Source organism: Cyclospora cayetanensis, unplaced genomic scaffold, assembly GCF_002999335.1.
Source record: "Cyclospora cayetanensis isolate NF1_C8 unplaced genomic scaffold, CcayRef3 CcayRef3_contig_205, whole genome shotgun sequence".
Classification (NCBI taxonomy): domain Eukaryota; phylum Apicomplexa; class Conoidasida; order Eucoccidiorida; family Eimeriidae; genus Cyclospora; species Cyclospora cayetanensis.
Window position 1 is genome coordinate 23,330 of NW_020312154.1, and position 22,647 is coordinate 45,976.

The 22,647-nt window shown below is 52.7% G+C and overlaps 3 protein-coding genes and 1 pseudogene across 3 annotated transcripts; 2 read left to right on the forward strand and 2 right to left on the reverse strand.

The window, feature by feature from the left end:
• The first annotated feature begins 271 nt into the window (after positions 1-271).
• LOC113147398 (micronemal protein 4-like) lies at positions 272-1,690 on the forward strand. The gene has a single exon (XM_026337837.1). The coding sequence runs from the start codon at positions 272-274 to the stop codon at positions 1,688-1,690; it is 1,419 nt and encodes a 472-aa protein (XP_026193622.1).
• A 4,374-nt stretch (positions 1,691-6,064) lies between these two features.
• LOC113147399 lies at positions 6,065-7,998 on the reverse strand (annotated as a pseudogene).
• Positions 7,999-11,044: 3,046 nt separating this feature from the next.
• On the forward strand, positions 11,045-16,499 carry LOC34623446. Its single transcript, XM_026337838.1, has 15 exons — positions 11,045-11,164; positions 11,531-11,583; positions 11,739-11,816; positions 12,157-12,220; positions 12,436-12,513; positions 12,901-13,015; positions 13,245-13,341; positions 14,067-14,319; positions 14,813-15,034; positions 15,151-15,375; positions 15,491-15,589; positions 15,802-15,843; positions 15,980-16,042; positions 16,153-16,212; positions 16,413-16,499. Exons 1-15 carry the CDS (start codon positions 11,045-11,047, stop codon positions 16,497-16,499), a joined length of 1,656 nt encoding a protein of 551 aa, XP_026193623.1.
• Positions 16,500-16,677: 178 nt separating this feature from the next.
• Positions 16,678-21,516, reverse strand: LOC34620432. Its single transcript, XM_026337839.1, has 6 exons — positions 21,072-21,516; positions 20,756-20,902; positions 19,507-20,458; positions 18,800-19,467; positions 17,888-18,658; positions 16,678-17,237 (listed from the first exon to the last, which is right to left on the reverse strand). Exons 1-6 carry the CDS (start codon positions 21,514-21,516, stop codon positions 16,678-16,680), a joined length of 3,543 nt encoding a protein of 1,180 aa, XP_026193624.1.
• Between the last annotated feature and the right edge of the window lie 1,131 nt (positions 21,517-22,647).

A 22,647-nucleotide genomic window follows, 5' to 3' on the forward strand; every position in this document is an offset into this window, starting at 1 on the left:
AGCTGCATTTTTCTGCGCTAGGGCCATACTTCACTCCGGTCTCTGAAGAAGAGCCCTTATCGGCTGCTAAATCCAGAACCGGTTCTTGTGACTTCTATACGTTATACGCGTGAACGAAGTATTGCAGTCTACACAGTTCAGAGGAGATTTTCACTTTGACTTCACCCCATTCGCATCGAGACTTTTGTCTTTTTCCATAAACTGAAGGCTTGGGTGGCATATTTTCGCATATTTATGCACTGTGCAACGCCGTAATCTTATGCCCAGCGCGATGAGGAACTTCAAGGGACTAACGGTTCTGGCCACCATGGTCGCAGCCCTTTCAAACCAGAAAAGGACAGAAGCATGGGTGGTTCCGAACCGTCATGATGGAAACGGAGATCAATCATTCAATGCCCAATCCTTGGTTGAAACCCAATGGGGATCAACTTATACGCATGTAAACGGGGTGATGAGTACTGACGGTTCTATGGTTTATATATTTGAAACTCTAGCGGGCGAGGAAAAGGCTTTTGAAGTTGAGCTTGGATCCCAAAACAAATGCGCTGCTTTGGGCACTGTTGTGGACATCGAGAAGTCGGTGGTGACTGACAAGTATTCCAACGTTTCCAGCGCAGATATGTGCCAGGAGCTGTGCACTCAGACAAGGACATGCGTCGCTGCAGCTTTCGATCAGGAAAACTCAACATGCAGTATGCTGAGTCGCGTTCAAGGGCTCACGAAAGGCTTGTCGACACTGGTTGTGCCGTCTTGCAACTCAGACTGCTTTCAGACTGGCTGGAGGATTAAGGGGGAGGGGAACCTGCTGGGAACTACCCCGAATGCGCATATCTGCCAGGCAATGTGTGAGGGAACCCCGGATTGCGAAGCCTTCACATGGTGGAATTCAAATAATCAATGTTTCTCTTACACGCATTTTGATATTACGCATGGCGGGCGTGACGCCCTCAGCGGGCTCAGGGATAGCTGCTCGAGGACCATCAAAGCAGCTGATTATGCAGGATCTTGCACGCAAGTAGATCTTACCGGCAGAGGGTACAATTTTCAAGTTCAGAGCCACATTCCCACTCTAGATGCCTGCAAAATTTCCTGTCTTACTAACCGCAGATGCAATTATTTTACCTACAATCAGAATGATAAAAAGTGCTACCTCAAAGAAGAAAACGGAACAATTGCTAGTGGGAAGCGCGGTGACTTGACTGGGCCGAAGTTATGTGACACGGGCTGCTTCCTAAAGGACATTGAATACCGAGTGGATAGAGTTGCCACAACGAGTGCAGCCACCGTTGCTGATTGTCACTACGAATGCACAATGCATTCGAAGTGCGTCAGGTGGACCTATCAAACGAGTAATAAAGGATGCTATCTCTTTGGGGAGATGAAAACTGCTGTGGGTCAACGTGCGACAGGCTTTTGGAGTGGTTTCAAGGCTGGCTGTGGAACCGACCCGCTCTACCTCTTGGATGCTCCAAGTTGTTCACGAATGGCAGTCAAATACAACACAGTGCCGAATAAAATCGTTGTCGCAAGCAGTCCCTCTGCATGCCAACTTGTATGCCGTAACGATAGAAATTGTAGTACGTTTGTATTCAATACGGCGGTGGCGAAGGGTTGCCAGATATACTACGCGACCGTTGATTCCCAAAAAAGGAGCCACCCATTTTTCTTAGCAGGACCACCAAAATGTTAATGACAGAAGGACAGCTACGAGTGCTGTGGAATTGTCTTTCCGGACGTCACCAAAAGAATCAGTCCAGCCGCCGAGTGTCAACTGAGAGGGCAGCCACCCACGACAATAGCATCTCGAATTTCGGAAACAAGCATGCGTCTCCGCAGGAGCAAGTATTTTGGGGGGTCAACACGGAGCCTGCACGATGCAGACGATGGTATGACCACCTGGGCGCTTCCACTTTGTCCACCAATCATAAGAAAGTTGTGCGTAGTGCCGTTCGGCTAAGGAGGGGATGTGCAGGGGGAGAAGCGGGTATCTGGCCCTTTACAATGCAACGCTGAGGCTTCATGCTCCCAGAGGAACGCGATGTTCGATAACGGCGACAACACAGTGGATTGGCAATACGTGAACCTGCAGAGCTGTGCCAGGAGGGGCGTGCAAAAGGCGTCCGGTGCAAGTTTCGTGCATCATAGGTGACGTAGTGCATTCTCGAGACAAATATTCACGGGACATTCAATTTGAGTTACGACCCTCACTGAGTGAATTTCAAGGAATTGGAGGTGCGAACCGTCTCCTCCAAAATTGCGTACCGAAAGGAAATGGACTGCACGTTGGGAACACTTTTTATCTCGCTTAGGAATCTAAAGAGTGATAGGCATGTGTCTAAAGAAAACCTCAGTGACGCCTGTCAATGTTGCACAACACTGGAAGAGCTTGCTTGATGAAGGTAATTTCGGGGTTTGCCAATACAGAAGAAGCCATTCATGTCACAGTAATTATTTTTCCTCTCGCCTACCCCAGGTACTTGCATGAAGGAATTACCTGCAACGGTTGGTCGCTTAGGATGATCACCTGCGTTCCTACAAAGGTGAAACGCTAGCTTGCATGCGAGCTACAGGACAGCTGCACTTTTCTCATCCCCTAAGAATCTCGGTTGGCGCTAGGTAACCTTGGATATAATGATAGCTTCAGAGACGAGCAATGCCGTGTCCAATATAAACCAGTGGTTGAGCAAGTAGACACGGCAGATGGCAATCCTACTGCATGAGTTCGAGAACATCCCTATTTTCAAGCAGATTGAATCGAACGTGCTTCATTGCGCAAGATAGTAGTTTTACTTCTCTCTAGCTTAATTGGCAAGGAGACTGCTTCAGATTTGTACTACGGGGCAGGTGCCACAAATGGCTGTGATAAGGCGAGCTCGGGCGGTTCTGATGATCAGCAATTCTCTCTAGAAGGGTGCTCCAGTACCGGATTTACCTTAGGCTAGTATGGGAAAGGACTGTGGCATTCAAGGCCTTATAGTAGAGGTCACTAGTCTCAGCTGTACCTATCACTGCTGCACTGGTCCCGTCCTAGACTTTGGGGGATCCCTTGTGGAGTTACACAACATGTGACGCAAGGGAACGTTCAAGACTGGGCGCAAAACTGGCTGCGTCACGATGCAGTGCCTTTAACGATAATTGGAAGATTTCGTACGAATTTAGAGCATGCTCCCCCGTAGCACAAGTTTGTATCTGCGTTGTGCACGGAGCAGGGTCCGCCACATAGGATTTTGAGATCCACGTTATGCTGTTTTCTAGACTCATCCATTACAGCCTCAAAGCTTGTAAGCCTTCTTTTCAAGACAACATGGGCGGTTTGTTGGCTCATTTGCCCCTCTCCTGTGGAATACAAGCCATACACGTAAGTGTTCGAATTACTTTATCGCGATTCGCCCGGGCTGCAGGAAGGGGCTTTTTCCAGTACATCAGGACCCAGCAACGCTCGTGAAGGGGTGCTGCACAGCGTGCAGTTGTGAAACTGGAACTAAATTTCGGCTGTCTACATGAGTTGCCTTTCCGAAGAGAAAGACTTTCCCTGGCGTGTCTATCCATCCTATAAGAGCATCCCTTCGCTCACAAGCAAGTGATAAAGGCTCAAAGTAGCATCTTTTATGCAAGCTTGTGCAGAAACATTCTATTTAGGATGCTGAAAAGCTTAAGGTACTGTGAATCAGCATATGTTGATAACGTTGAGAAATCCACACTTCCACCACAGCGTACAGTGCGCGCTCGTACATTTCGATTTTGCTGTAGGCAGAATGAATGTGTTTCTTTATTCTCCCCGCATGCAGTGTAGAAGAATGCTCCCCAGAGGATGAATTATCTGATTGGATCGCATGCGTATCTCTACTAAGGTCACACAAACCGGCAGAGAGCTCAACTAATGTTAGCGGCAGCGGGTTCCACCCAAACCCTAGGATATACTGTTTCTCTCGAGTTAATTTTCGACCCTACACCGACCAGCATGCACGATGGGTGCGCTGCTTGCAGGGAACTGTCTTTGATCTCCATGTATATGTGTGCAAAATCCTGTGTTGCTACCATGCCCGCCTACTTTCTGAAAGATTGTGTACACCCAGCGGGCAAGCCACTTTCTTCTGCCCTCAAAGCTCGGGGCAACACTATCTTTGTTAACAAGTGGCACTTGCTACCAAAGCCGCCCACCGCATGTGCGTTCAGAGCATACATATCTGTCAGTTGCGTAGCCTTCTTTAGAATCTTCTACTGTGGAACGGCTGGGCGAACCTGGAGGCTCCGCTCACTCGATAAGACAGTCTAGGCTCCGCCTGGTCGAAGAGCACCTCCTACTATAGCAGTACAGAACAGTCCACGTCTCGAGAAATTGGCAAGGGCAAGGCTACCTCAGGGCTTGTAAAGCGACGTCACCCAGCAACGATATCTCCCTCCATATGCATCAGTCAGCCTGGTCCTGATTCAAAATTAGCTCTACAGCCTTGGAAGCAGAGTCTTAAGATATGAGCTGCTAGGCCCTGTCGATGAGGCCTTCGGATGCTTGGCAACTCTACAACATGAATGACACTTTCTGCCAAACTTTCCAGTCCACCCACCCATCTTTGCCATGTGTTGTTCTGTCCGACAGTTTTTTCTTGATTGCTCCACTTGAGCAGCGGGGGCCGCCCTCACTGAGCTACTGTTGTTTTTAGAAATGGCAGCAGATGTCACAGTGCGTCTACCAGCACTGGTGCATGCATCAAGGATAAAGTACTGTCTCATTCAGGGTGGAAAATACTCAGAACACAAAAAACAGTCTCATAACCAGGCAGCCCACGTCTCGCAGCCGATTTCGTTCTCTTCAGATGTTCCGAAGCATACAGTACTGCCGTGATCACACGTGGATCCAACTTTATCAGGTACCTCGCCGTGTGTCTAGCGTGTGCAGAGTCTACAACACGTAGTGCTAAAGGGTATACACGACAAACTATGAAGAACGTTTCCGCCTTGCTAAATAGCCACAGCCTCTGCATGCAAGCGTCAACCGCGCTCAATTGTCATTTACAACAGTTCGGGGATTCAACTTAGAACCGCGCTCGGTTGGGATGCCCCATGCTTCCCCGGAGCTCTACATGATCGTATTTAAAGCGCGTCGCCTGAAACACCATTAAACAAGTTTGCCAACACAAGTAGCCTACCAGGTTCCGTCTAGGCGCAACCGAATCTACTGCCTCCCATTTCGGCAGACTCATTAGGCTCAGTGGCAAGTCATTGTCTGGGCTTACGGCTATTGTATAAGGCGCATCACCCACACGAATATTTGAGCTACTTTCAAAGGAGTGCTTACGTTTAACACGAGAATCGAGGTTGTAGAGGAGCTAGCTAACAAGTTATCCGTATTTGCAAAGTAGTGGACTTCTCGTGAATCTCAGATAACCAGAAAGTTCTTTGCTCAGATAATCAACGTAGCATTACTAAGAAGGTTGACCACATTTAATTTTCGCTTTGTATACATGTTGGCGTGTACATGATGCACGATGGAGGCTTCAGCAGCAAGTAGCCTATCTGGGGGCCCATGCCCACTAAAGTGTGTATACGAGGTGTGTAAGGTGAGCGAAATATGGACCGTAGTACAACTAATAGCGTCTACTGCACACGCTGACCCAGAAAAGTATAAGGCGAAAACTGCCATGAGGAGGCTTCAATCAATTTCTGATGCATTCAAACATCGTCCTGAAGCTCCTGAAGATACCCAATGGGTGTTTTGGCTTGCACAAATGTAGCTGATGAAAATGCATTCTAGGAGCATGGTGCTTATGGTGAGCTCGAGTCAATCGCTGCAAGCAGATGGCCCACGAAAGCAACCCACTTCGCATTTGCTGGGCACTCTTTTAATGCTCTGAAGTGTGTTCCCGATTCTTAAGAGCTATGCAACAAGCACGCACAAGGAAAACACCATGCAAACAACTCCTACTGTGCAGAGTGTTCAGCAGCAGACCCGATTGCCGAGCCAGGTGCCTTCGCAAGGCAAGGTCGCCCGATAGAACTGCGTGTTACTTAAGACGTTGCTGTGGGTCTGGGCGCACTAATGTGTACCAGAGGGGAGAATTCTTGGCTAGCCGCGTGCAGCTAGCCACGGAGGGGAGGCTGAGGAGGCATTAGCTAAGTGTAGCTGAGTACCTCTTGGGGAAGGATTGAGGACGCAGGCAACTGAGTCGGCCCTCATTTGTGCAGGTTGTTCCTTAAGAGGCGGCAACCGAAAGACACAGGAGCCTGGGTCTCTTCCCTGCGGCTGCCCCTGCCAAGGAGACGCATCGAAGGGCCCCTCGCTCCCCCTTCATGCCGCTCTAGCGGGTGATGAGGGGGCCCCTGTTCGTCCCTTAGCACTGCGCGAAAGCGGTTCCATCCAGGTTGACGCCACCCCAACCACCTTCTAATGTTTTCGCGTTCTGAAATCAGTAAGGCTGTGGTGGGCAGCTACTGAACCGTCGCCGACCCCGAAGATTTGGGTTGTTGCCAAACTGGCCAAACACTCGGCTGGCCGCTTCCTAGGGGTGAAAAGCTACAAAGTGACAAAAAGCTAGCTATAGGTACTACGAGTCTTGCCAGCCAAGGCAAGACAGGGAAGGAGTTCATTAGAGAAGACCTTTGCTAATTTGGCGGGGGGCAGCCCGTGGTGCGACTTGCCGCTAGCTGGCCGTCCTGCTCAAACATGCGGGCCTACTGTGGAGGCGTTTCTGTGCCTGTCTGCACGAAAGCCTCCTTCTCGTGTTTGTGATTGGTGCGAAGAAGCCGTGCTTGCTTGCCGCCGAGGCAAAAGGCTCACGTTGCTGCGGTAGCAGGGAAAACACCCCCGCTAGCAGCAGCAGCATGAGTGGCAGCAGAGAAGACACCTCCGCTAGCAGCAGCAGCATGAGTGGCAGCAGAGAAGACGCCTCCGCTAGCAGCAGCAGCATGAGTGGCAGCAGAGAAGGCACCTCCGCTAGCAGCAGCAGCATGAGTGGCAGCAGAGAAGACACCTCCGCTAGCAGCAGCAGCATGAGCGGCAGCAGAGAAGACACCTCCGCTAGCAGCAGCAGCATGAGTGGCAGCAGAGCTTTGTAGGTGACCCTCGATGTACTATTTTCCAGCAGGAAATTTGGGGAGCCGTCAGTTTCTGTCATTTGGAGAGGGCAGAGTGAAGCTCTCCGCAGTCAACACCCTTGCCGAAAGCCAGCTTTAGCCCATCCCAGCCTGCGGCAGCTGAGGGCTGTGTTGTGTGCTCAAGCTAAGAGGCTGCAGCACAGCAGCACGGGGAGATTTCTTTGCCTGAAGGCCACCCAGCGTCTGCTGCACACCCTACAAGGGGCAAGCAAACAAACTCTGCAACACAGCGCTACATCCTAAACCGCAATCAGCACGTTCCTAGGTGAAGCGTGCTGCGTACGTGGGCAGGGAAGAGCGAGAGATGCCAGTCCACTTCCCACCCTTTTCCCGCCGCAGCGCACAGCCTCTCCTCTGTCTACGCTTGTCAGGGAGCGCAAGCGCTTTCAGTCGAGGCTCATCAACACTCTCTAGGCTGCACCACACTGCACTCCGAATTTCAGCATACCTGCGCAAGGGCCATGTAGTGAGCTGCCAGCTCCTGCTCCTCCCGAGAGGCCGCCTGCGTCTCCTCTTCTGCCGTTCAGAGCTCGCGATGCAGCCTGTGCTGCCGCTGCTGCAGTAAATGTGCTGCTTCCCTTCGGGTGCTCTCGTGTGCCTCCTGTAGCTGCTTGTACGCTGCAGCAGCCCGCTTCGCTGCAGCTGCTAAAACGCCGTCGTCCTTATCTTGTGCTTGCCGCTGCTGCGCTTGCTGCTGCGCTTGCTGCTGCAGCTGCTGCTGCGCTGTATTCGCTGCAGAATTAGCGGTTCCAGATGCTCCTAGGCGCGTTGCCTCGCGTCACAGAGCGCCTCAACCTTGCGAAGCGCATCCTGTTGTGCTTTGCTGGCCTCTGCTGCCGCTGCTGCCGTTTGTCGCTGCAGTTGCTGCAGCTGCTGCAGCTGCTTCTCGTAGTGTTCCCTGACTTCTGCCGCAAGGGCAACCCTCAGTTGCTGCTGCTGCTGCTGAGCCTCTGCAGCGGCAATTTCCAGTGTGCAGTTTTCCAGCTGCTGCTGCTGTAGGAACTGGCGCAGAATCTCCTGCCGCTCCCCTCCTCCTGCTGCTTGCTTTTTGCAACAAGACATCGATTGGCTTGCTTCAGCGCACGCAGCTCCTCCAGCTGCTGCTGCACTTGCTGCTGCACTTGCTGCTGCACTTGCTGCTGCACTTGCTGCTGCACTTGCTGCTGCACTTGCTGCTGCACTTGCTGCTGGTGCTCCTCGCTGCTGCGCCGGTGCGCCGTCTCTAGCTGCTTGACCTGTACATACAGCAGACACAGACGCACACATTTTCCAAGAAAAACAGCTCAGACAGCGTCGAGCCGATACTGCTAGGAGAAGGTAGAAGAAAGCAGTGCCCTTCTCACACAAGGCACCATGAGGTCGTTAACCGTTCGCATGTATTCGACTGCAGCATGCAGGACGGAGGGAGAGGGTCCAAGCTGGTTCCTCCTTCCATGAAGTCTTCAGAAAACTGCACGCTGCCTTCGCAGCAGCCTCTCGTTTAGAAAGCTATACACACGTGTGCCGCCAACTGTAACTGATAAAGCCGTAGATGCAGGTATACGCATACAGATGCTTCCATAGATGCATGCACAGCCACAGCTTTCTGGAAGGCGGTCGAAGCAAAAACGGCTCAAGAACCCAGTCGAATGCACGACATAGTCACGCAATCCATATACGTAAAAAGCCGAGACGAAGACAATGCACGAAAGCCCCCCCCCAAAAAAACGTCTAAGCAGAGCAGTTCTCCTAGCGGCTGCACAGCATCATACACGCGGTCCGATGCGCGCAAGCGCAGCCATCATCAAATGCCGTGAGGTGCAGCTGCACTGGGCTGCTTCTGACAGATGCGTTATTAGGAGAAGCACTCGAACGATATATATTTGGTCTGGGCAGAGAGAGAACTGCATTCTACGAGCAAAGCAGCGCATGCTGTGCCCCTCTCCTCCCTCCTCCCACCCCACCTCGCCCCGAAGCAACGTAAACTTCAGGAGTGGTGCTCTTAGGAGGCTTGTGTGTGTTACAGCTAAAGGCCACAATTCGGCAGTAAGGGCAAATATCAAAAGGCATCTTGCCTGCTCAGAGAGATCCTACGGCTTCTTGTTGAGGCTGCGACTGCGCTCGTTCAGCTCCTTGGTGCAGTCTGCGAGTTCTTTGTTTTCCCAAGGCACGAGCCGCCGAAGAAAACAGCCCAGACTGCACATGAGGATCGTTTGGAAGGAGCCAGGAAATACCTAGCGAGACGGCTTGCAGTGCTACAAAGGCTTTTCTAATCACCTATTTGAGCTTGTGATTGGTGTTCATGAGCTGCTTGTGTACGTCCACTGCCTCAGTTTTGTGCGCTGCCGCAGCTTGCCGAGTTTGCTTGAGCTCCTTCTCTGCAGCGCCTTGTCGCTATTACGCTGCTGCAGTCTGCGGAATCGGGCTCCATGCTGCGCTGCTGCATCAGCAACTGCGGCGTGTTGCCTCGACAGGCGCTGCTGGAGGGTCTGGAGGTGCTCTTGCTGTGTCTCAGTTGCTGCTGAAGCGCCGCCTTCTCCTGAGGCGTCATCTGTAGCTTTTCTATTAAGGTCGTGTTTTCAGCCAGCAGTTCCATGCGCTGCCCATAGCTAGCTCACCATGTGCCTTGATCAGTTGACTGTTTCTGTCCTCCAAGGCTTCAGCAAGCGCCTTAAGGCGCTCATTCTCTGACTTCAGCCGCTGCAAGTGGGAGCGAAAATTAGCGTCGCCCTTCGTTCCCAGCTCGCATCCGCCCGAGAAAGCTTGAACGGTGCAAGTCTTCGCAACTAGGGAAGAAGGACCATAGATTGGCATGCCAGCGGCAATGTCTGTACAGCGCAAGCCTCAGGGAGACGCGAGAGCCTACCCTCCCACGAGACAAGCAGTGCGCAACAGATCGCGAGAGTGCAGCACTACAAAAGGCACAGGCCACTCTCTGGTAGACAGACCAGCAAGGCTGCGCGTGTGCACGTCGGGAAAATTTCAGCGTGCCGTCGTGTGCAGGCCGACAAAGCACCAATAGACTGTTTCACACTAAGATGACGGAGAAAACATGTACTCGGAACACGAGGAAGTAGAACTTAGGGAAACTAAAGGGAAGAATCTCAAAAGGCGCCCACCAGTCACGACCGCTGAGACACTCATGCTGACGGCAATGAGTCTAGAAACTGGAGATAAAAGCTCCTTTCGGCCACTAAGCAGTAGAAACAGATTCTATTAGCCGTGTGTCCAGAGAAGGGGCGCTCGAATCACTGAATTATCCGAATAATAGCGGGGTTCACACCCCTCGGCTGCTGAGGCTGCTATGGACCGAGCAGGTGTATGACCACTGCAACAAGCAGTGTATTCAATAGCACCACTCGCTGTCTACGTGTCGGTGCTATTTATTGCCTTAAATCGAGACGCGCTTATTTGTTAAAAAAAAGTGTTTATGTATTGGCCTTTCGCAGTAGTGCCTTACCCGATGGTCTCCCTGACCACTGTGCAGATTCCCCCGCAGGGGGCCCCTCAGGGGCCCCCTGCGGGGGAATCTGCACGACTGCAGAGGGTTTCAAGACAGTAACGCGCCTCATACACTGAAGAAGCCTTTTCCACATTGCCGAAGGCGTTCTTCGTGTTACGCTAGGACCTTGAACACTTACCCTTCAAGAGCAGCACCTAGGAAAAGCAAGCCTTTTCCCGACACGGTCTTGCACTGCGTGATATTTTGAGCGCTCTACGTCTACCATCGAAGGCTAAGTGCCCCCTTTCTGCAATACAGATGTGGTCCCTGCGCGTGTATCCCCTCCTACTTCGTTACTTATTTCTTGGAGTAGCGGGATGCAGCGTTTAGGGTCGGAAAACATCCTGGCTGTGAGTTTCATGCATTAGCTAGGGGCCATAAGGGGATCCCTAGCGCCTTCTTTCGAGCTGTATCATTACGCCTTCTACCTGGAGGTACAGCGGAGCAGCAGCAGCAGCAGCTCCCAGAATGATGGGAGATCACGCGCAACAGCTGCAGGCGTTCCCCCAGAGCACTTGCGTTAGAGTAGAGTTTTTAGGAGCCAAAAGAGGTAGGGGTCTCGTGGCTTCAGAGTCGATTGGCACGGCGGAGGTAAGCGGTAATGCGAAGCAGCTAGCCATGGGTGTGGGCTGGTAGCTACGACCCTCTGCGACTAGCTATGTGGCTTTTAAGACCCCTTACGAGCTTCTAAGGCATGCATACAAGCTTCCGTCCAGCAGTGCTACAGCCTGCCGCACTGGATAAGAGGCTTCTGGAGCTAGAACGGCAGTTCAGGAGATAGCCCGTGGCTTGCAGTCTGTGCTCAGCTAGCGTTTTCTCGAAGGCAGCTTGTGATCCGCGCAGTGCAACGAATAATACGGCTGGCAGCCTTCTTCCAGAGAGCAGTGCGCTGAGCAGTTGACTCCATGGCTTTTGGAGGTTTCTCGAGGTGTCTGCGACTATGCCTCCGCAACACAGGTCATCTACACTGAGGATAGCCCACTGCTCGTTGTGCAGCACGAGTTTTCCCGGTGAGCAGCGTGGATTCTGCATGCAGTTTGAAACTCGTTGAACAGAATATAGCACTTAGTTGGACTGTCTTGGAGCTGGGGGTTTAATGGGCAAACTGAACTCTTGCCGGATGGTGTAGGGCATTGGAAGGCGCTGCTGAGATGCGTCTGCGCAGGCTCTGCGGCTTGACATGCAGCAACTGCCTCTGCTTTGTAGGCTCCCTTAAGGACGCTATACGTCATATCCTCACCAAGTTCGCTACCAAAAGCCAACACGCAAGCTCTAAACATCTTAAACACGCGAGTCGTGCCGCGCAAAACAGAACGCACAGTCTCCAATTCTTAGGCCGAAAAAAACAGAAAATAAAACGTCGGCTTAGCAACTGCTTCCCGTGCTTTAAAGATGCATCCCTCTGTCCCTTTCTGTCTGTCTCGGTGTGTTTCTGTCTGTGTGTTTCTGTCTCTCTGTTTCTCTCTCTCTCTGTCTCTCTGTCTTTCTCTCTCTCTGTTTCTCTCTCTCTTTCTGTCTTTCTCTCTCTCTGTCTCTCTCTATCCCTCCACGCCTTGCGGTATGCGCCTTTGCGTTCACTGCAGCTCTGGAAACCTTTCCTCTGTCGCGCGTCTGAACACGCTTCCGGATGCCTTTCTCGAAAAGCATGTCTGTTTGATTATTCTTCCTAAAGAGGCGTGTTCCCGGCAGCTTTCGCTAGGTTGCTATGTGCTGTTGTTGCACAAGAAGGAGGGCGGATTTTTTCCAGGAAGGCAGCTGCAGCAGCTGTCAGCCGCGTGGGTGAAGAATGCACAAGGGAAATGTCTTGGCGTTTCACGGCTTTCTTCTTTTCACGTGCTGCGTTGCTTTCAAACGATTTACAGAGGCTGGTGCTTGGGCCAGTAGTGCCTTGTGGGGAGCCTGGATGCGAGGCAGTCTTCTGCTCAGAAGCGTGTCGGCAGGTGTGTTTGCGTTTGCGTTTGTGTTTGTATATTTTAGCTGCACATACAGCTGCACATACAGCCACACATACAGCCACACATACAGCCTCACATACAGCTGCACATACAGCTGCACATACAGCTGCACATACAGCCACACATACAGCTGAACATACAGCTGAACATACAGCTGCACATACAGCTGCACATACAGCCACACATACAGCTGCACATACAGCTGCACATACAGCTGCACATGCAATTCTGAGATAAAGCAGCCTTTTTTTCTTGGCGCAATGCTTCAGAGCGTGTAGGCACGCTCACGTCGAATCCTTTCCCTAGGCTGCACTCGTGTCTCCACAGCGCTCATGCGCCAAGACCTCATGTTTGATCGTTTGCCGCTTGCAGCATGCCCGACGCGACACGCTTCATCGGATGTTGTGCGTTGATGCAAAGGAGTCTCGACACTGGCGCGCCTTCCTGGCTCACGCAAGACGCCACCACGATGGCCTTGTTATGGCAGGTGAGTTTTCAGCTGTACACACACATATATATATATGCATGTATGTAGCTCTCTGTTTCCGACGCAAGCTTCTAAGTCTGAAGCTTGTTCACGTACATCTCTAGACGCCACGGGTAGCGTAGCACCCTCACGAGAGACGCGCTGGTCAAAAGAAGCAGGAGCCACTCTTCGCAGACAGTGCAAGGGAGCAGTAGCATGCCGTCAAAAAGCTGCGAGTATGGCGCTGCAGGCCTCTGCGTAGCACAGGTGTTGTTCGAAGTGCGCTTCAAGGGGCGCTGCCTTCCAGAAATCCTTCAGTCTTTTCTGCAATTCCATTCAGCACCTTGGTAGGACGAACTGGCCCCTCTCTGCGCCACTCGCATTAGTTGCCCTCTAACTTCACACACGTAGCCGTGTGTGTTTTTATGTGTGTGTTTGTGTGTGTATTTGTGTATTTGTGTGTTTGTGTATTTGTGTGTGTTTTTGTGTGTATTTGTGTGTGTATTTGTGTTTTTGTGTGTTTGTGCATTTGTGTGTGTATCTGTGTGTGTTTTTGTGTGTATTTGTGTGTGTATTTGTGTGTGTATTTGTGTGTGTATTTGTGTGTGTATTTGTGTGTGTGTATTTGTGTGTTTTCGTGTGTGTTTTTGTGTGTGTTTTTGTGTGTATTTGTGTGTGTTTTTGTGTGTGTTTTTGAGTGTGTATTTGTGTGTTTGTGTATTTGTGTGTGTGTGTTTGTGCATTTGTGTGTGTTTGTGCTTCTCTATGTGTGTTTTTGTGTGTGTTTTTGTGTGCGTCTGTGCTTCTCTGTGCGTGTGTTTTTGTGTGTGTGTGCTTCTCTGTGTGTGTCTGTTGTTGCTTATCACCTGCGGATTGTGGCTTTGTTTTTTTTCTGTTTCTGCATTCTTGTGCTGCTGCCTGCACACGATGCATCCCCGCTGCTTCACGCGTCTCTGCCCCCGCCTTCCGCAGCAGTGCCTCTTCGCAAGAAAGTCTTTGCATGTAGGTGCAGGGGCTGATGCGCAGAAGCTTTTGAGGCTGAGGTTGGTCTTTCTGGAAATGTTGTTTGCAGGGAGTCTCTCGCTCCTACCATCGCTTCCACGGGTGAGGCTCCCAAGGACGGCAGGAGGCATCTTCACACAGACACAGCAGAGGGTCGAGTTGCCCTCCTTCAAGAGTCTCTCGCCCTCCTGAAGGAAGCTCTCTATCCGTTTGTGCAGCCGACTCCACTTGAGAATCCCCCTGATATTCTAAGCACAGAAAAAGCCAAAAAAGACGCGTCCTTTGCACGCTTGTTCGAGCTGAACTTTTATTCGCACTTGATGGTCAGGACGCACCCACACCCGCATTCTTGTTTTATCGCCCCCCTGCGTTTTTTGCATGTTGCCATTCGCGTCGCGCACTATAAGGGGCCTTTTCGATGATGATAGGTACAGCGTCTGCTGTCGTCGCTGCTCTCTGTGGGTGCCTTGGGTGCCGTTGCCAGTATGCATTTGCATTGTGCGTTTGGTGTATGTGTGTATATGTATGTGTGTGTGTATGTGTATATGTATGTGTGCATATGTATGCATGTGTGCATGTGTATATGTATGTGTATGTATGTGTGCATATGTACGTATGTGTGTATATATGTATGTGTGCACATGTATGTATGTGTGTATCTCTGTATATATGTATGTGTGCAGATGTATGTATGTGTGTATGTGTATATGTATGTATATGTGTATGTATGTATGTGTGCACATGTATGTATGTGTGTATCTCTGTATATATGAATATGTGCATATGTATGCATGCCTGTCTGTCTCGCGTCAACAGGGGTGTTTTGCTCTTGTCTGCTTGGATGTGGAGTATGTACACCCCCTCAATCGCCGACTCGAGGCTTTTTATAGAAATGTTTTAGGAACAGCGAGTTCGCCTCTGGACAGCTTTTGGGGGCTTCAGCCTGACGCGCCTCAGTCGAGTGTCTCGTCAGAGGAGCGTTTGGAGAAGAAGGCGCAAGAGGCTGCCGAGGCTGACGCGGTAGAAGTCTTGAAAGGGGTGAGTCTCTGGTCAGGGGGAGTCTTGGGGTGGCGCGTCTGAGAGCTCGGAGGAAAGAAGCCACTCCCTGCTGTAAGCTTCGTGCTGCCTGATGGATGTGCCGGCTGTGTGGACAGCTGCTGCGGGATGTGTATGTTGTCACGCGGTGGAACGAGGAAGAGACACTCGACGCATTCGAGGCAGGAGTCTCGCAAGGGTCAGACGCCTTGCGGGAAGACTTTCGCGGCGCTCCCCTGCTCCCCTTCATTGGTGCGGGATTGTTCGCTTTCGGCTCGCTCACGAATCACAGCTGCTGGCCGAATGCAGAGGCGGATTTCCCCCTGCCCAAGCCTTCTCTGGAGGTAGGGGAGGGGAGGCGCGTTCAAGGGCTGCCGTGTTTAGATGCGCCTCGTCGGCGTAGAGGCTTCCCTGCATCCGTGGATTCCGAATTCTGAGTGGCTTCTGCGTTTCTTGCAGGTGCGTGCCTTGCGCCCCATCGCGGAAGGCGAGGAAGTGGTGATTTCGTACATCGACGAAAGCCTCTCCCTGCACGAACGCCAGAAGATCCTGCAGACAGTAAGTGTCTAGAGGTCTTTGCAAGGTGCAGCCTCCTACTACTCCTGGGTTGCTTCTCTGCGAGGCAGCAGCCTTCAGCAGCTTCGTCAGAGGTCGTTCGGAGCTTCAAAGTGGCCTCCTCACGAGGAGGAAGGGGGGAGAGCAAACGAGGCGGCGCACGTTCGACTCGGGCGAGAAGGGAGAGGCATTCGCTTTGTGTCTGGCTATTGCAGAATTACGGCTTTTCATGCACCTGTCCGCGATGCGTCGTGGAGGTGCGCATGCAAGCAGCCCCTCACTCCGATCTCCACTGGACCGCTTTCTCCATCTTCCTGCGCTTTATTTTTACGTGTCGTTTAGCGGCCTTTATATTTAGGTGCTATCGCGCGCGCGTTGCGCCGTGTCACGCAGGCAACTGAGGCGCTGCTGGTACTCATGAAGGCTCCCGAATGTGCAGATGGAGCCCAGCTGGAAGTAAGCGGCCGTGCGCTGGTTGTTGCTGTCATAGGGGGTTGCGCTTAGAATGCTTGCATCTCGAACTGTTATTGCTGCCTGCCATGCGCTGCTGCCTTTTTGCGCCTTAGGATCTCCTTGCCCGCCGAACTGGCATCCCCGTGGGAGTGGTCAGCGAAATAAGGGCGTGGGTGGGGAGGCGCTGCAGCACGTGAACCGTCGAAAGTTTTTTCAGACTTTGAACTGCTTTGCCGCATGCGCATCCAGGCTGCACTGTGCGCTTGGCGCTAAAGAAAACGCACCGCGCGATCCAGGGTGAAATGGCGAAAAACGTCTTTTGCTTTTTACACGTGTTTACGTGTGTCCCTACCGCCGACCAGCTTTCCTTTAGGTGCCTCAGGAGCAAGTCGCATGTCGCATGTCGATACACCCCCGACGTTATATGCATGCAGGGCCTGCTATACAGCCAGGGTTTTAGTTTGCGCGTTCTAGGAGGCAGGCGCGTGCAGCTTTCTTATGGCTGGAGAAAGCCACGCAAGCCTTGTCTTTGAGTTCTACGCGAGATGCAGCGCACTGCCCCTTGAAGACCTCCTTCCACGCAGAGAAGGCTTGGTAGAAGAGGTTCAATCCTGCATTGCCAGCTCCGCATGCAGCTATTAGAGAACCTGTAGCAAGAGTAGCAACCGGGCTGAGGTGCACGTCTTTTCCTGAATATACTGCGAGGCGTGAAGCGCCGCTGCGCGCAAGTGAACGCAAGCAGCAGAGGCTGCGCGGAGGGAGAGGTTCTGTGAAGCTGCAGGCACTACTGCTCCTGCTACCGTTATCTCCACTATGTCTGTAGAGGCACTCTTTACTTCAACAACAGCCTCTATGAGGCCAGCTGCAGGCACTACTGCTCCTGCTACCGTTATCTCCACTATGTCTGTAGAGGCACTCTTTACTTCAACAACAGCCTCTATGAGGCCAGCTGCAGGCACTACCGTTCCTGCTACCGTTATCTCCACTATGTCTGTAGAGGCACTCTTTATTTCAACAACAGCCTCTATGAGGCCAGCTGCAGGCACTACCGTTCCTGCTACCGTTATCTCCACTATGTCTGTAGAGGCACTCTTTATTTCAACAACAGCCTCTATGAGGCCAGCTGCAGGCACTACTGCTCCTGCTACCGTTATCTCCACTATGTCTGTAGAGGCACTCTTTACTTCAACAACAGCCTCTATGAGGCCATATGGCAGGGGCATTCAACGACTGCCTGGGTCCGCTGCTCCACCCCTTGCACCTCAAAAACAGCAAAAAACACCTCGGCCTGACGCGGTGTTACGAAAACGCTCTTTTCTCTGAAAGGGCAGGAGGAATCACACGGCCTGAGCGAGCGACAGCTTCTGAAGGATCTCAAAAGAAAGAAAAAAAATCGCCAACAACTTTTCAAAATACGCAACGGGTGAGGAAGGCACACAAAGGAGGCCAAAATGGACCGAAGCGGGGAAGGACGAGTCATAAGACACATTCATATGTATAAATACACATATACATATAAATATATACACGTACATATATATTATGCATATATATGTATATGCATGCAGAGAGAGAACCCAGAAATACTGACTGGTGAGGAGCATGGGTGGCGTGCATAAATATACATATGTGCAGCTTCCCCGCACTCCCTCCCTTTTCCGTCCGATACACTCCACCTGCCTCAACAGGGAGTTCCCGATTTTATCTGCTGACGACGTGGGCTATCTTATTTTATCTCTGGCTGGTGGTGTTGGTCGTCTTGCTGCGTGCTCTCGAGCAGCTGGTTTGTTGGCAGCAGCTGCTGCGTTTTCTGTGGCAGGTGCTGCTGTCCAACGAGGACGAAGACACCGTCGCTCTTTGGGTGTTTGGGTGTGGTGTTGCCACTGCTTTCGTTGCTGCTGTTGCTGCTGCTGGGAACCTCCTGAGACGTTAAGCGGGGAGACGCCAGCAGCACTGGCGAGGAGACTGGGGAGCTCACAGCAATCCATTCGGCAGTGCTGCTCGCCCGAGAGCCGGCGCTCTCCGCTGTCACTCCTTCCTCTCGTGCTGCAGCTGCTGTTGCATGCAGTGCATGCACTGCATCTCTTGCGAAAAGGCGGGTCGGTGTCAATGAGATGAATCCGTCGCCTCTTGCCTCTGAGAAAGCTGCACTCTGTACACTGGATCCTCCTACGTGGCAAGCGGACTGGAGGTGCCCATTGCGGGGTGGCAAGAGGCCTTTCGCCGCTCTTGTTGTAGTCGTCGCTTCCTCCGGAAATTCAGCCTCTGGCGGTGCTCGTGCAACAGGATCACGCAGACTGTCGTCTGAATTCTTGCTGATGCTGGTAGTAGTGGTAGTGGAGTATGGTCGCAAAATGCCTGCGTCATCTATCTCGCCGGCTACGGCTGATGCACATGACGGAGGAGCTGCTGGAAGAGGCTGCGAGATCGAAGACTCTCCTGTGGAGCTGGGAGACAGGATATTTTCAGCCGAAAGAGGAGGCAGAGACTTTGAGTTCGCTGTGTCTTCTTCGTCTTCGCTACAACCCCAACTAATGTCGCTTTCACTCTCTTCCTTCTTTTCCTGCCGCTGTCTTCCCTCCCACGGCAACACTTCCCTAAGGGGCCACTGTGCGCCAGCTGAACCTCCTGCTGATATCTTCCAATAAGACGCGTCTTCTTCTTCTTCTTCTTCGTCTGCTGCTTTCGCTGCTGCTTTCGCTGCTGCTTCTGCTTCTGCTGCTTCTGCTGCTTTCGCTGCAGCAGCGTCTTCTCCTCCACGTGCTGCTGCTGCAGCTCTCGACGTACTCGGAAGAGCGCCCTCGCCACAACTCCAGTGTTGCAAGTCCAGGCGCTCAGGCGAAGATTTCCTCGCCACGTCACCAACAAAAAGCGACTGCACTTCTCCCCGAGGAGGCGTCAAGAAACCACTTGGCCCTCCACAGCTCTTGTACAGTGCTCCACAGACTCGCCGTTCATTCCGAGGATATCCTGTCTCGCCGTCATCTACTCCCCCAGCTTCTGCCGCAAGCGGAGGAGTCGGAGCTTCCAGCCACTGCTGCCTTCGCCGAAACTCACGGCATTGAACGCCTTCTTCTCTGACTCGCCTGGCTAGCTGCTGCAGCTCTCTCGCGGCAGCAGGAGCAGCCGCTGCAGCCGCTGCTGTGTCTTTGCCGCTTCTTCCCCCGGGCACTCCGCACGCGCCTTCGCATGCAGTAGCGCTGTAAGAAGCCTCTTCTAGGGAGTTCAAAGGGTCAAAAAACACAGAAAAAAAGCAGTCCTCCGGGAAGGCTGCTGCGAGCATAGGACCCCCATCCAAGTCTGCCTTGCAGAAGGAAACGCATCCTGCCAAATCCACGACTCCCGAGTGAAATGCGACGCGCGCCATCGGCACTTTACGACCCCGAATGGGGGTTTGACTGCAGGTGCTGCTGCTGCATGCAGGAGCGCTGAGATTTCCGCAGCTGCTGCAGCCGGACAGGTGACGCTCCTGTTGCAAACGCTGCTGCTGCTGCGACGGGCTGATTCTCTCCGGGAGCACGTGCAGCAGTCGCAGCAGCACATCGCCACAAAGAGCGACGCCAGCGGGAATGTCGAACTTCAAACTTTCGTCCTCCGGACTGTACACTGGCACTTGGCTGGCGCAGCACCAGCAGAGGCCTTGTTGTTGCTGTTGGTATTTTTGTTGCTGTTGGTGGTTTTGTTGCTGTTGGTGGTTTTGTTGCTGCGTCTTCTGTTGCTTCTCATCATGGTAATGAAATGCTGCACCATTCGACGCGGCGAAAGAGCAGGCTTGCTGTTGCAAAGACGAATACACCAACACGCCTTCCAGCCACACTTCGAGCACTGGACGGAAGAGCAGCCGAACGTGCTGGCGTGGCTTCGCGGTTTTCTCGTCCGCATCGTCTGCGAAGTCACTGCCATCTCCTTCAGAAGAGGAGCACAAGGCGCCCCCGTCGAAGGCGTTCGCGAACTCCTCTATGGCAGGGAGGCCAGAGAAGATAATTCTGCGTAGCTGTCTAGGGAGCAGCCGCTGCTGCAGCTGCCTCCTGTGGTTTGCAGCTTGCTCTTCCTCCGTCGAGTGCGCGGGAGCGCGCGAGGCGAAAGGAGAAGGGATTTCCATGAGGCAGTCAAAGAACTCCAAGAAGCGTCTTTGACTGGGCAGGAGGGGAAACGCCTCCGGTTCGAAGCCTAAAGCCATCGCAATTCGACGTACAGCTGCTCGTGTGTCTCGTGCAGCACCTGTCCAAGAGAGGAAGGCTGCAGCGAGGCAGACGGAGCGGCCTAGACTCCTGAAAGATTGCAGCAAAAGTACGTGTTTGTCATCTCCCCGCATCCATCTGCCGGCGCTGACGCAGAGGGACAGACACAGGCGCAAAGGCGGATAGGAGAGGCCGCACAACTCTGCATCTAGGGTGGTGCCAGTCTTGAATTCTGATGCTGGAGGTGAAGCTGCTGCTTCCGGCGATGCTGCTGGTGATGCATTTGGCAGCGGCAGTGGCGCAAAAGATGATGAGACAGCGAGAGATGCGGCGAGCTCTCCCGCCTCGTGTTTAGGCCTCTGATGACGTGGGGGCGTCTGCGTGCGGATACTCCCACCCCGGCTACGCGTGTCAGTTGAGGGAATGCAAGTATTAGCAGTACCAGCGGCAGTTTTAGCATCAGTATTAGCAGTACTAGCAGCAGTTTTAGCAGCAGTATTGGCAGTAGCATGACAGGGCCCGTCTCTGAACGCACTGCTGCGACGGCGCTTATCCGCCATGTCTATGACCAAATAGCTGAACGGGTGTGTGGCGTCCATGTAAGAGGAAATCAAGGCATTGAGAGGAGAGGCGTTTTCTGTTCGATCGCATAAAAAGACGCGATCTGCTATTTCGTAGAGACCTATGGCAAGAAAAACCACACCACACAACGCAAGACAAATTTGGGGGTGAAGGAGTGCGCCTTTGGGGAGACAGACAGGAGGTCGATGACGGCAGCTGCTTGCTTTTGTGTTAGGGGCCTGAAACACTGCACGCCCCCTTCACGCAATCCGAGTGCAGAAAACACTGACTTGGGGGCTTGAAGAGGTGGTGCGCCGACTGTTCGATTTTTTCGGCAACGGAGTGGGCAGCAGAGGCAGCAAGCGCCATCATGAAGCTGCCTAGGGAAGTTTTCGCGCTGCTTTCTAGGGATTTCTGAGGGTGTGGCTCTGAAGACTGCTTCACTCCCTCGCGCTCAAAGGCTCGACTGCTGCCGTCGCAACAACCGGCCGCATTCTGGGCATCTGCTGGGTACTTGCTCTGCTCCTCCCTTGGGAAATCGTCTTCCCACCGCATGGCAGCAAGCCTTTGCTGCAGTTGTTGTAGCTGCTCTGAGAGCGAGCTGCCACAGTTGGCGGGGGCATCGGTGCGAGCCGCTCTTGCCCCTGCGAAATCCGCAGTTGCAGCTTCGACCAAACCATTCAGCGCTCCTTCCTGCGCGCTGCGCTGCGCTCGCTCTTCTTCATCCCCCCGCATTTTAAGCGGAACGGCGAACCGTCCCGTAGCTGCACCGGCGCGAGGCGCACGGTCCAACTAGGTCTGTCTACAGAGAGGTCTCCTCCAGGACTGGCACGGGGGAGTTCGCCACATTCAAGAAAGATCCAAATGAAGCGAAAACCAAAAAACAGCTTCAAAGGGCAGCGACGTTTCCTAACGCGCTGCAGGCCGTGCCCGTCCCGCCTCTTCGTCCAGACTGCAGCTTCTCGGGTGAGCACGACGGGCTAACAGCACACTGCATACCACTGCCTCCTGTGTGTGCTCTTCGGCGAAGTCTCATGATAAAAAGGTTGCAGAATCGCTTGACAGAAAGTCTTCTGGGGCCAATACTGACCACAGTCCTCGCCAGCAGAGGCCACCACACCCACACACTCGCCTAGCCCCGAGTAGCTAAGAACACCCCTCGTGGTAACCCGGCACTCGCTGCGAGCAGACCAGCGTTTAGCACACAAAATCTGCGCAACTCTGAGTACATATATATGTATTTAACAAACAGAAAGTGTCAGTTTCCGACCCAGATGCGGCGCTCCCGCATGCATCTGCTACTGCGGCCGACCGATTGCGGTTGCTCTGCACGGATCGTTCACCAAACTTGAAACCCTCCTGTGTTAACGCTATGAGCTTTGCGTGCTCCGTTGTGTGTGCTGAGCTGCTCTTTTTTTGCAACAAAAGTATACAGTCCGCATCTGCAAGGACCTGTGTCTCTAAAGCACCGTGCAATCAATCCTGGTGGCAGGGCGTGCGTGCGCATGAAGAATGACAGTGCCCCTATCAGTCATACTGGATTTAGAAGCGTCTTCGTACATCGGTCCGCGGCACTAAGCGCATTGAACCCTTTTTCCTTGTTCTTAAGCAGCTTCAATGTAGATCACTGCCAGAAAGGCACTCACGCAAGTCTGAGATCTGGCTTTCTCCTGGAAGCCGAGAGGTTCAAGAAAATTGAAACAGGATAGGTAGCAGACAGCGCATAAGATGCAGGGGATTGTGCAGAGTAACAGATTAGAAAACGGCAAGGAAAATGACCGACTGCTGTTGGGTACCGGGCGTGAACAGTGCAGGCAGATTTCTTGAAAGCACCTGATTGCTGTTGGTTACACTTTTGCTGCAGAC